The sequence below is a fragment of the Acanthochromis polyacanthus genome, chromosome 7 (assembly GCF_021347895.1).
Source record: "Acanthochromis polyacanthus isolate Apoly-LR-REF ecotype Palm Island chromosome 7, KAUST_Apoly_ChrSc, whole genome shotgun sequence".
Classification (NCBI taxonomy): Eukaryota; Metazoa; Chordata; class Actinopteri; family Pomacentridae; genus Acanthochromis; species Acanthochromis polyacanthus.
This window is the reverse complement of record NC_067119.1, coordinates 40,070,752-40,084,887: the sequence shown is the minus strand read 5'-3', so window position 1 is coordinate 40,084,887 and position 14,136 is coordinate 40,070,752. Positions and strand designations below refer to the sequence as shown.

Here is a 14,136-nt window from a genome sequence, read left to right as displayed (position 1 = left end):
AATATACACAATTATTATTTATAGTTTCGGGAATATTTTTAGCAGATTTTCTAAGAGATAATGGTTGTGAAAGATCAATGTTGGCCTTAACAACACATAACAAGTTGAATGGTGTTTGTAAGTCAAGTTTCTTGTGAGCTATTTCTAAATAAAACTAAGTAATATGTCTAAAATATACACAATTATTACTTATAATTTTGAGAATATTTTCAGCAGATTTTCTTGCAGATAATGGTTGTGAAAGATCAATGTTGACCTTAACAACAGATAACAAGTTGAATGGTGTCGGTAGGTCAAGTTATTCCAAAATAAATTGGAGAAATATTTATATCACACTCAATGGACATGCATTTTTTCTGGTATATATTGAAATGTTTTATCTGTTGGACATAATGGTCGTAAAAGAACAGCAGAACACATGACAAATATTTTGTGGTTGGTCGGCTGGAATCTCTGAGAGCAATTTCCAAAAATGGAAATAGAAATAACTCTTATTGAATGAACACTTCTTCTTTGTGAGGTGTTTTTAAATGCATTTTCTTCTAGATAATGCTTGTGAAAGATGTATAATAAACTTACACAGACAGTATTTGTATGGGGTTTTTTTTCTCCTTGATTGTCCAAACAGAAAAATCACCGATTGCAATTTTGCGACGGTCCCTAAACGCTCCGGCTGCCGCACGGAACTCCGACGGACATTCAGCGTTGATCCTTTTAGTTTTCGCCACAATCATTGTGGTTGGTGAGTTGATGGCAACAGTGAAATGTCTCTCTGACTTAACTGTACAAAATAATACCAACCTGGCTGGAATTGGTGCGGATTTCGTGAGGCTATTAAGGCTAGAAACGGAAAAAACAAGCGAATGTCGAATATAAAACCAATTTTACCGCGCCCCTATTGGCATCAAATACACACTGATATTACTGTCACAGTCGTGCACGTGGTAATCTCCAGATAATGTTAAAAACACAAAACAATTTATTCAGCATGGAGGTTAAACTTAATTAGCATTTTGCTAGCGGAGCTTAAACTGGTCATCTTACCACGACAACTGGACACAGCAAACTGAGACCGCAATGTGTGGGAACACACCATAGATATGAAGAGTAGATACTGTGCTGTACTATTCTTTTACACATTGACAAATCTCATTTCGGACACATGGATTGAAATACAGACAGACAACTCGCGATTCACATTGACAAATAGTTTTGCTACAATAATACCCCCATACGATATGCCAGCACGCTGTAGCAGCTGGCTAAGCGATGTGCCTACGTGGCGGCCATCTTGGAGGGGGCAAAGTTCCTATTCAAAGCAATGCATGCACATTGAAAATAAATAGGCAGTCCGGCAAGATGGCGATCTGCACAGTTGCATCCGTCTGAGCTCCGCATAAGGTCCTGAAGTTGAAAGCATTTGAAGTTACATAGTCCACTTTTATAAACAGGAAAAGAAAGAAACGGGGAAAGAAGGCCTGAAAATGAACAAAATCAACCATACGAAACCCGCGGCAGCGAGAAACCTCCCGTTCACAAATCGTTTGAACACAAACAAGGGGCAACAAACGAGACAGAAGGGGGACAAGTCCGGCCAACAGTCCTGAAAAAACTCACGTGGATAAGAAATCAAAACATATGTTTCAAGAAGAAGACTGCATCACATCAACTGACACTATACTGAAAGCCATCGACTCCCTTGGAAAGCGTGTCGATGACCGCATGGAAGAAGTTAGCAGACAGATGCAACAACAGAGCTCCATGCTGACCACCATTGCTAAGTCAGTGCAACTTAACTGAGAGGAGCTAAAAGAATGCAAAACAAAAATTAAAGATATGGAAAAACAAATCGACTCACTCAAGAAAGAAAATGATGACGTCAAGGATCGTTTATTTAACCAAGAAAGATACAAGCAACGATGGTGCCTCCGCATTAAAGGGAAAAAGAGAGAGAGTTAATGAGAACATCAGAGCAGAAGTGGTGGAGCTCCTGGGAAAAATTGCTCCAAAACTAAAGGAAAAGATGAACAAAGCGGTTGATGTGGTCCATAGAGCTGGGAGAGCGATGGAAAACAAACATCGGCAAATTATCATCCTATCTGCGAGACGCACAATGAGAGATGACATCTGGAGACTCACGAGGGCTTCACCGGTATGCAAAGATGAAGGGATCCGCTTTGAAGACCTGATTCAGGAGGACTGGTGGTCCAGACAAGCATTATGGCCAAAAACCGACCAGGCCAGAAAGGATCAAAAGATTTAATTGCAAATGTAATGTATTTATTTATTAATATTAATTTATAATATTAATTATTATTTATTTATCTCTCTCTATCTAGGCTGCTATATAGTTGCAGCAAACCCCTCTCTCCTCAGAGCTTCTTCCCACTTCTTCCTCAACCCATAGTCTTTGGGAAACCTACATGGAGTAAAGAGAAAAAATAGACAGAGAAGTAAATAAGTATGTACACAACAACATATTTATCAAGAAATCATGCGAATATATTAAGTGCTAAGAACTCAATTAGCCAATATATTGGAGACCAAAGCTTTTTAATTTGATAAGTATAACCTTGTTTGGTAACATTTCAAATATTTGAAAGCAGTCCTAAAGAATTGCCTATAATCCCAATCATAAAATGGGTTTGGAGGAATAACATAGATGCTAATCTGGATATAATTGAGTGAGGCTTTATAACTACCATTGGTAGTATTGGTGGTATGAATAGTAATGCGAGTACTATCTGTCTGCTTATCTGTCTGACTTTTAAAACGTCTTTGAGTGTCCCAAAAAGCGCTATTTAAATTTGATGTATTATGATTATCATTATTATTACTACTAGTAGCAGTGGTAATACACCAACTACTGCTGCTGATACTGTCACTGCTACTACAACTTGTAATACTAGTACACATGCTGATACTACTTCTATGACTAACAGCTACTTATACTACTACTGCTGCTTGTACTTTTAGTATTACTACTACTGCTTGTACAACTATACTACAGCTACTATTAATCATCTGGTATTTAGTTGTCCAGCTGTTAGCCTGTGTTAGTGTTTTGCTAGTGGCTAACTAGCTAGCTCTCATAGACTGGAAGCTCTCAACAAGATTTAATAATGAAAAAAGAGCCAAAAACTATTCTTACATGTGGAAAGTTATTCCAAGTTTCCTTGTCTTGATCGTGCGACGTCGTGTGCAACTGTATGCAGCACAGTGAGCCGGCATTCTTCTGGTTTTAGTTTTCGTGCCATTGACATCAATTGAAAATATTAAAACTTTGCCCCCACTAGCTTAGTGTCTCCGTAGACACGGCGCTCAGAGGGGCGTGTCGTATCGACTCTTCATATCTATAGACCCTTTAATGACCCACGTCACGAATGACGTCACAGCTTTAGCTGGAGGCAAAAGAGGAAGCCCGCGGCCGTGACCGAAAGGCGAAAGACTGAGGGACTAGACTCTATCAACTTTTCTAAAATGTCGTCCTGCTGTGTTTTTGAATGCCAGCATAGGAAGAATGACGTTGGCGAACGCAAATTAAAGTTTTATAGGATTCCACCGAACTCGTGCTCAGAGGGAACAAAGACCGTTGTGGTTAAATGCACTGAGGCAAAAAGACTGGACAGAGACGATCAGCTGCAGTCAATTCCAGCCATTTTCAGTACAAAAAATCGCTAATATTCTATTTGTAAATAAAAAATATTCAATTCAATTCAATTCAGCTTTATTCCAGACACTGGGTCCAAATACACACACCATAAGAACAAGGACACAACAAGACACAGAAAAAAATACAATCAAAAACAATAACCTGTTAAATATGACAAGAAATACAGGGAATATTGGACGCGCATCGCGAGGTGCATTTCCTTGAAAATGACCGATTCGTGGATTATATACCGACTTCAAGACATGTTTTGGACAAAATAGTTTACTGGCTTGTGTCGTCTGGATGTAAAAGGTTGGATTATGGCCGTTTTTTGTGAAATATTTTCATCTGTGTGTAATAATGATCCCGGAAATGTGAGTCACGCTGTGTACGTTAAAGCCGTGTACAGAGAAAGGATGGATGGATATTAGTTGTTTGTCGGACAAATGTGTTTTTCTCACCCGCTGTGGTAATCACATCTTAAAGTGGCTTATACCGTCGGATTCATGAGAATCTAAGCTTTCCATCGGCGTATAGTGTTTATATAATCGCATTTGCAGCCTTCGGACATTCTTTAAATTCCGCCGGCGGTACACTTAAGTTTAACGGGTTAAAAATGCTCGAGTTTGCAGCGCAAACTCCCAGCGCAAACTAAATACTCCCAGTCCTGCTTGACTTCTCGCTCCGCTTTTGCCTCCAGCATAAGCCCCGCCCACAAAAAAACGTCACAATGTTTGTAAACAAATAAAGGGTCTATGGAACACACCCCAAGTCTGCAGGGGCCCGGACGTTATGCGTCCACGCCATATCCAGTGGTCACCGTGGGAACCAAATATGTAACATGAGATGGCAAGTGGAATCATTAACTCCACTACACATGTAGAACATCATGAAGTGTTCAGGTGAATAGTTAACGGTGAACGGAGACACATTGTGAGGAAGAGAGGATGGGTTCATAATATGGTGTTTAGGTGTCAAGAACTGCGATATCAATATATATTGTGATATTGGATATTAGTGCCATTGTCCGATGTGATGGCCACTTGTTTCTCTTCTTGCAACCCCCAGTTCGTCAACACATCCCACAGGGCAGCCGCTATATTTTCAACGGTGTGGAGTCCGGAAAGTAGGAGACTTCTAAGCAGCGTGCTCCGGTCGGACGCTGGTTTCTGTTGCATTGCATGCTCACTTCCGCTTTTGATGACGTATCGTGCTCAGACGATTACTCGACGCCTCGTTAGTTGCAGCCCTAGTGTTTACCCAGTGTGGGACCTTTGCGCTCGTCCGCTCGTCCGTAGCGACCTGAAACTTGTCCGAACGACTCGTCATTACGATATCTACATTCTTGCTCGTCCGCCCAGACGACTGCCGCTCAGAAAGACATATTAAATGATTTCTTACCAATTTAAAACAACGAATAACTTCTTGGTTCTCAACCTGCAGGAGGCCGTCATCTTGTGTCATTGCGCATCGCTTTCGCACAGGTTTCAGTTTCCGGTTGGGGTTCGTGTGGATGTTGAGCGATGTCGATTCCGACTCTAACCATTTATTTATATTCATTGCTTCGGTTCCCAACTTTACTTAGGGGTCTCGCTTCGATCACTGAATGACAGTACAGAGGGGGCTATAATGGATAATGAAGAGTTTCATTTCCGATTTTTCTTATTATTCGATGTTTGGAGGTTCGATTCCCACATCTCCACACAGGTCTCAGTTTGGATCACACAGGTTATTAGGGCAGACGCTTGGGTTTTGTTTTCAAGGAATATTCTCAGGGATGATGTGGTCTTAGGACTTTTTTGGTATGAAATTTTTGTGCTATTTTTGTGCTAACTAAGAGACTTTGTGCTAACTATGTGGAGATACATACAGGGGGTGAAAAACCCCAAAACTGCCAAGGACAGCTCTGAGTCTGAGGATACTGGTCAAGCTGCTGATGCTGGTGTCAGTGATGATGTGCAACCTTCAACATCTAAGGGATCCACATCAAACGCATCCAAGGAGACATGTTGTGATCAATCATTTGTGATCAAATGATTGTGATGTTTTTTTTTGTCTAAGTCATATTTGTTCTTGTTGGTCAGAGAGACTATTTAATGATAATATGAAGATATTAGTATTCGATATGAAGATATATAGACTTGGTATGATGATGATGATATTATAATATCCCATATTTGCTTATCAGAGATAAGTTTATTTCAATGTTAGATAGATCATACTAGTAATAATGTACATAGTTGTTATGTTAAAAATTATCTCAGGATGATGATCTCAGTGCTACTGGAGGACTTGATGCTACATTTAAATTTTCAATGTTATTTCTGTAGAGTTGCCATATTAAAAGTGATCATAATGATCTCAGGATGATGATCTAAGTCTTACTGGAGTGTAGTATTAAAGTTACACTAGATATAATTAAAGATTTAAAAAAAGTGACTTTTTAATCAATTTTATTTTTTGCTTCAGCTAAAAAAAAAACGCCGCGAATTACGGACGACCAGAAATTTGTACGGACTACCAAAAATTTGGATTTGGCAGCAGTTGGTCGTCCGTAATTTGCTGTACGGACGACCAAGGATTTTGACGAAGGTCCCACACTGTTTACCATTAGAATCTTTGTGATCCTGTATCCACTGTGGAGCACCGTGTTCATGGGAATGTTCAGTCATTTGGAGATGCTTGTATCATTCCTGCTGCTGTTTCATGGCTCCTAGACTTCTATTATAAACCATCATATTCTTTTTGCGTCAAACATTCGACTCTTGAGCTGATTTTGTTGGAGACAGCCAGTCCTGGACAAAGTGACAGATGTGTGTTCTCTCATCCTCACAGTAGTAACCATTATCTTTTGTCTCTTTGTCCCTCCAGAGCTCCCACAGTCTTATGTCTGTGAGAATGAGAAGACTGTCGTTGACCATCAGCCCCATGACCAGGAGAGAAACTCCATGGTGGACCATGAGGACCCAGAGCCTCTACGGATTAAAGATCAGCAGGAGGAACTCTGCACCAGTCAGGACCAATCAAACCCCGAGATTTCTCAAATTAAAATGGAACAGGAAGAATTGTGCACCAGTGTGGACCAATTAAACCCAGGGTTACCACAAATTAAAGTGGAACAGGATGAACTCCTCTCCAGTCAGGAGGAAGAGTTAATTGGATTGAAACAGGAGACTGATACTTTTGAGGTGACTCCTGCTGATGAGGAAAATGACCACAGTGAACCAAAACCAAACAGTGATCAGCTCCTGTTTCACATCTCTTGTGCAGCTGAGAGCCCAGATCAGGAAGGAAACAAGGATGTAGACTCGGGATCAACTAGATGTATCGAGCTGAAACCAAGACATCAGAGTAACAACAGTCACAGTAATGATGTAGACAATGCTCCAACGTCAGCGAGACAGTGTGATAATGACAAGGCAAGAAAATCTGCAACATGCGAGGTCTGTGGAAAAGCTTTTAGGCATAAATCAGTTTTAATCAAACATCACAGAACCCACACAGGTGAGAAGCCGTATTCTTGTGGAACCTGTGGAAAAAGCTTCAGTCGACGGTCCCATTTGACTGACCACATGAGATGTCACACAGGTGAGAAGCCATATGCTTGTGGAACCTGTGGAAACAGTTTCAGTCAACGGTCCTATTTGACTGCCCACATGAGACGTCACACAGGTGAGAAGCCATATGCCTGTGGAACCTGTGGAAAAAGCTTTAGTCGACGGGACTATTTGACTGCCCACATTAGATGTCACACAGGTGAGAAGCCATATGTTTGTAACACATGTGGAAAAAGATTTTCGAGTTCATCAGCACATTATAGGCACATGGCAGTTCACAAAATGGGAAAGCCATATTCTTGTGGAACCTGTGGAAAAAGCTTCAACCGTAGTTATCAATTAAAAGCCCACACGAGACTCCACACTGCTGAGAAGTCATGATCCTGAAACATCTGTGGAAAACATAATGTCAGAACTAAGCTTCAAACAACATGGAAGAATTGGTAGAGGTTAAAAGTAGATGTTTTAGATTTAAAGCACCTTTAGTCTGTGCTTCAACAACAATTGTGAGGAAGTATGTAAGCAATCCTTGATGATTAGACCAGATGGAGTCTGGACTGTGGTGGTGGTGGAGCAGGCAGAAGAACCAAACTGAATGTCTGGATGGATATGGTATTGGTACAGACTGCTACATTTCTGTTATCATGACATCCTTCATCAGCAGAGCAGTGATTGAAGATATTTTGAAGCTATTCGGAACATTTTCACATCCACTCAGCTTGAGTTCTGCTGTCTTTCAAGTAAAAGGAGGCAACAAGATACAGAGACATTGTGACAGTAGGACACAACAGAGTGTGTCACTGCAGCAGAGGAGATCTGGACGTGAAATAAAGTTGTAATAAAACATGTACAGCTCCATGACTGCTTCATGAAATGTTTTGAATGTTTTCAAACAGATGAACATTTACATAGATAGATAGATAGAATAAACCTTTATTAATCCCACAGCGGGGAAATTACCATTGTACAGCAGCAATAGGACATTGAATAAGAGAGAGATTGCAGCACACAGAAAGCACACAGTGCATATATATATGATTATGAAAAATTTCTTCAGAAGAAGAAAAGGAAGGAAACAATATCTACAGCAAGATTTTTTTGAAATTGGACAGTGTCATTATTTACATTTTCTATTGCACAGTTTGTAAATGGGTGAGCAGAAATTACTGGGAGCAGGCTAGATTGTAAAGTCTGACTGCAGCAGGAAGGAAGGACCTGCGGTATCTCTCCTTTAGGCACCGTGGGTGAAGCAGTCTGCCACTAAAGGAGCTGCCCATTGATCTTCCTGTTTCCTGCAGGGGGTGGGAGGTGTCCTCCATGATAGACAACAGCTTTGTCATCATCCTCCTGTCTCCCACCACCTCCACAGTATCAAGGGGGCAGTCCAGGACAGAACTGGCTTTCTTTACCAGTTTTTTTAGTCTCTTCCTCTCTGCAGCCGTGATGCTGCTGCTCCAGCAGTCCATACATGATGGCTGATGCCACCACAGAGTCATAAAAGTCATAAAAGGTCTTCAGAAGTGCTCCCTCCACCCCGAAGGACGTCAGTTTTCTGAGCAGGTGGAGTCTGCTCTGACCTTTCTTGTAAAGTGCGTTGGTATTCGTAGTCCAGTTTCTTGTTTAAGTGAACACCCAGGTACCTGTAGGAGTCCACAATCTCAATGTCCGTTCCCTGGATGTTCACTGGTATAGGAGAAGTGTGTCTCTTCCTGCTAAAGTCCACCACCAGTTCTTTGGTTTTCACCGCATTAATCTGGAGGCTGTTCAGCAGGCACCAGTCCACAAAGTCCCGGTTAAGTTCTCTGTACTCCTCATCTCCGTCTGTGATGAGGCCGATGATGGCAGAGTTGTCAGAGAACTTCTGAAGATGGCAGTTTGTTGTGTGATGGGAGAAGTGTGCAGTGTAGAGGATGAAAAGAAAGGGGGCAAGGACAGTCCCCTGTGGGGCCCCTGTACTGCAGACCACAGTATCGGACACACAGTCTCCTGCCCTCACAAACTGTGACCGGTTGGTGAGGTAATCCAGCAGCCACATTGTGAGGTGAGAGTCCACTCCTGTCTGCTCCAGCTTGTCCCCCATGGTACTTGTGTCCAAACTTATGGCCATGGCTCTATACTGTACAATGGAATGTAAAACTACAAAATACTAGAATTCTCTCATCTTTTGAATCATTGCTCCCACTGACAACCAGCATAACCTACATCAATCATAAGAATAGAAAAATAACAGATTCAAAGCAAAATATTACGAACATATTAAGCTCTAATTAACACTTGGAGGACAGAATGCAACTGTATTTGTCACACGTGCAGCACACAGTATTTGTTTTACAGTCCTTGTTACTCCTGGATGACTGAAAAAAAAAAATCTGATCTCTGACCTGCTGGGTACTGAAACCTGAAAACTGCCCTCATGGCTTCAGCAAAGAGAACTGGTGGTGTTGTCATGTGCAGCACCTTTCTAGCCTCTGAACACATTCCCCGTTAGATAAAGATGCTTTCAAGAAATGTTTCATTTGTTTGAAATTGGTAAAACTTGAGATTTGTTGTGGATGGTTGATGTGGCACCTGCACAAGAAAGTTTTAGATTTTGTGAGATCAATCAGTAGCACACGCTCAGTTTCTCTCTCTCTCTCTCTCTCTCTCTCTCTGTACGTGTTTATTTATACCGGTGGCGACTTGAACCTGACTGTGTGCTATATAGGTGGGGACTCGTGTCACAGTGGGGACCAAAAATGATGTATTCTGGCTAGTTATCAAATTGCCAACAACACCACCTGGGGGAATTTCACCCCAGGAAACCCAACCAGAGGAACCACCACTCCAATTCAGGAAGAAGGTCACACAGGTACGAGAGACACTGGAGACATTTATTTACCAAATATTCAATCTGTTAAAGTACCAATATTGCAAAATTAAAAACCTTAGTGGCGGTGCCACGAGACAGCTCAAATAAATACAGTCCTTTAGGACCTCCAGGGTGCAGCCACCGAGCATCTAACCACTGAACTCAGGGCTGAGGGCTTAACAGACTAGAATGACTGACTGAAAAAAGGAAGGGGAGGGTCTAAATACGACACACCACACGTGCAAAACAAACCCAAGACCATGGACGGTCACCCAAGTGCTCTACTGTACAGGGAATGAGGGGACCACCACCTCAGGGAGAATCAGCCAGCCACTCGTCAGACGGCCCAACCGCTCCTGTCCACAGAAAGAGAAATACGGTTAGCCACAGGAACAGAGATCTCTAAAACTGCCCTGACACCACACTATAGACCCCATCAGAGCCTACAGCCATGGCCATAAGTTTGGACACAGCATGACTTACTGTGTCTGTTTTGATGTCTATTACAGAACATAACTAATATTTTTTGACAGCACCAGTTTAATTAGTCAACAAATCAACAAGGGATATAATATTATGAATAAATTCCAACAATTGGAACAACTTTGTTCCCAAAACATAATATTAGAAGAAAATAACAAAAAATGCAGTACTTTCACAACCAAATTTGGTAAGAATAACAAAATGACACCAAACTCTTTTGATGTTTTTTTAAAAATATGAAACTTAATATAGTTCTCAGGAGTTGTGTACTGTGTTGTAAGTGACAATTTTGTGGTATTTTCTAAGATTCACAAGCGTCATGGTACTTGTGTCCAAACTTATGGCCATGGCTGTACGTCATCAACAATTTGCGTGCGCATCATGGAGCCGGAAGTACTGCTTCATATCATTTACCTGGCATTGTTCGCAGCACATGAAGTAGCAAAACTAAAAGCTAACACTGAACTATCGGCATCATAATGTTAGGTTGTTGTGTTTTTGGTTGTATAAACTGAAATACTCAAGAAGGACTTAAGTTCTACCGCATACCAAGGGGCTCTTGGCTAGGGTTGCCGACTTTCTCACAACTAAATAAGGGACAGGTGCAGAGTGCCACTAAAAAACATCCTCTCAACTCTCTATCGTAACTATCAGGTAGATACTCCTTCCTGTTCAGTGCTAAAGTTATTGATCTGCATAAGCAGCACATGGCTAATTGAATATTCATGAGATAAGCACGGTGGAGCCGGTTAGCATTCTAAAGGCTATCCAGGCTAGCAGCGGTGAAGACGTAAAGCTGATGGAGGGATAAAAAAAACAAAGGGACAGCACAAAACTACCAACAAACGGAGGACAACACCTAACTATTACTGGACCGGAGGAGCCATTTTTCACGGCTGGATGTTTAAGTTTAAGATGAACAGCGGCTGCAGCTAAATTCAGTGGCTTATGAAGATCATAAGATCGTCAATGGTTGAGAGACAGTTCATTTAAAATGCAGAGTTTGTGTTTTGTTTGGAGGATATGTGGCTGTGAGCTGCTAATCAGAGTTTAAAGGCTATGGGCTAACTGGGAGTTTACTCAGGCTTGGTTACTTAATGTGTGAAATGAAACCAAAGACAGATATGAAGCAGATTGTCATGCTGAATGATCTATTCTATCCAACTTGCAAGCAAATAGATGGAATTATGACTTTTCCAGTCATTTTGGAGTTGTGTTTGTGTGTGATCTGTGTTCACAGACGGGCTGTAGAAACAGGACGGTCAGCTCAGGCTGAGGTTTGGTTTGTTATCGTCTTAAACTCTGGTGAACTAAAATATGTGGCTCCAGCCTTGTTTATTGTGGGTTAGTGGGGCCAGGTCTGGAACGCACGGCGGTGCTCAACTGTTATTACTTCCCCCACTGGCAGATCCTCTATTTTTCCCAGGCTCCCCAGCCTGCGTGATCGCGAGGCGTAGCGCCGCGGCCCCGGAGGACTGAAGCAGCTCCCCTCAACCCCCGTCAGAGAGAGAAGGCCCCGCATGACGAGTCCAGTGGTCGCCCATTCTGCTAGGACTTTATTTTAAGAACTTTTAGTCTGTTAACCTTTTATCGGTTATGGTCAAATGGGTATTTTTTTATGAATAAATTTATTAGAATAGAAAGAATTGTTTTACCCTCTGTTATGCACTGCTCACCTCTGGGTTAAGAACCTCTTTTAAAACGGGTCCTAATCCCTTACTAGGTGGCGTTGTCAGTTTTAATCGTTGTAATCCAAACTATCCAATTTAATTCTATTTTAAAGGCTTCAATCTGAGAGACATACCCCACTCGGCCGTGACACTAAGGCGGCACGGGGTCTCACCTCAGCGGGAAATGAGACGGCGTCGACCTGCTCGGAAATAGTGGCAGCGTCGACCCGCTCAAAAGGTGAGGATGCATCTGGCCCCTCTAACACAACAGGCGAGGTGACATGGGGCCCCTCCAGCACCGCAGGTGAGGTGGCGCAGAGCTCCTCAGGGACAGGAATAGGGAAGTTTCTTCGTCTTCTAGAGCCGCACTTTCGGCGACCAGCCTTTGTGGCGGCAAGCTCAGCGGCTAACGGGGAATCAGGGACAGGTGGGCTATCACGCTGGAGACTGAAGTGGTGAGGTTCAGGGATTGGAGGGGTGACGTGTGGCACAGGAGTGTTTAAAAAAATCCCGGATATAATCGGGAAGGCGGCCAATAAACCCGGGTTTCTGGGCAGCCAATCGCTGGCCCTGGATAACCAGAACATTTCGGTGGTCCCCCCACCAGTCCCAGTACAGGTCGCTAAGAGCATAGAAAAATTGCTTATTTTCCTCACAAGAAAAAAATATCTCCAGGGAGGCACTTGGGGACCTCCCTGGAGATTCTAGCCGGGAACCCTTCCTTTGGGAGCCACGTCGCCTCTGGGATGGCAGCTTAATTGCCAGCCGGGTTCCCTAAAATGGGGAGTTCTGGTCGGAGTTGACATTATATGAATCGGGGAGAACAGGAAACAAATCTGGGGCGCCTGCTGGGTTCTTGGGTGGCCGGCTCATTCTGTCACAAGTCAGAGGTTTGAACCCAAGCAGCAGGCACAGACAAGTGGGTGAAATTATTAATGATTTAATATCAACAAAAGTAAATAAACAGAAAAAACTCTTAATTATGACAGAGGAAAACAAGGCGAAGAGAACAAAACTAAACTGAACCAAGGGCGGACCTGAAGGCCAAGAAAAACTAACAACCAAAACTAAACTAAAATACTGGGGAAGAAGACTCACGAGAGGTCCAGAGCATTAGTCCTGAGTCAAAACTGGCTGAGTCGAGGGAGAGACGTGGCGAGGGTAGGTAATAGTCCAAAAGTGAAATAGTGTCCAGTAGACGGAATACAGGAAACGAAGTGCAGGATTTGGCGGAGTGTGTCGTGGTCTTGGCAGGTGAACATGGAGCATGGAACAATGAGCCGGCAGTGAACTGTGTAAAAAGGCCGGCTTATATACTGCAGTGATTGTCTATTCAAGCCAGCTGCGCTCTCCACACAGCTGTTCATCATTTGGCTGATTGAGCCAGAGCATCGGAGCAGGAGGATGCTTTCAAGAAATGTTTCATTTGTTTGAAATTGGTAAAACTTGAGATATGTTATGGATGGTTGATGTGGCACCTGCACAAGAAAGTTTTAGTTTCAATCAGTAGCACACTCTCAGTTCCTGTGTGAGTGTGTGTGTGTGTGTGTGTGCGCGCGCGCGTGCGTGCGTACATGCGTGTGCGTGTGTGTACTTGTGTCTGCTATACCGGTGGGGACTTCAACCTGACTATGTGCTGTATAGGTGGGGACTCGTGTCACGGTGGGGACCAAAAATGAGGTCCCCACGGGGGGAAACAGTGTTTTCTTGGCCATGTTGTTGTTACTGAAAAAAGTAAAAGTGCAAAAAAGTTTCTTTAGGGTTAGGCATTGTTTTGGTCTGGGTTAGGGTTAGGGTAAGGATTAGGGGTTAGATATGAATGGGAGTCAATGGTAAGTCCCGACGGGGATTTAAGAACCAGACATGGGTGTGTGTGTGTGTGTGCGCCTGCATGTGTGTGTTGCATGTTTTGTCTGTGAACTTGGG

General features: G+C 42.7%; 2 protein-coding genes across 8 annotated transcripts in view; both read left to right on the top strand.

Moving 5' to 3' along the window:
- The window catches only part of LOC127534684 (zinc finger protein 239-like), a 214,726-nt gene that overhangs the window by 83,772 nt on the left and 116,818 nt on the right, over window positions 1–14,136 (top strand). The window lies entirely within an intron of this gene.
- The window catches only part of LOC127534685 (zinc finger protein 239-like), a 121,833-nt gene that overhangs the window by 16,102 nt on the left and 91,595 nt on the right, over window positions 1–14,136 (top strand). For 2 of the 3 annotated variants that reach the window (XM_051950548.1, XM_051950547.1), the window contains exon 2: window positions 6,524–7,408. In XM_051950548.1, the coding sequence (XP_051806508.1) occupies window positions 6,524–7,408 (885 nt within the window). Of the gene's footprint in view, window positions 1–6,523; window positions 7,778–14,136 lie in introns of all 3 variants that reach the window. The other variant, XR_007942946.1, reaches the window with a different exon arrangement.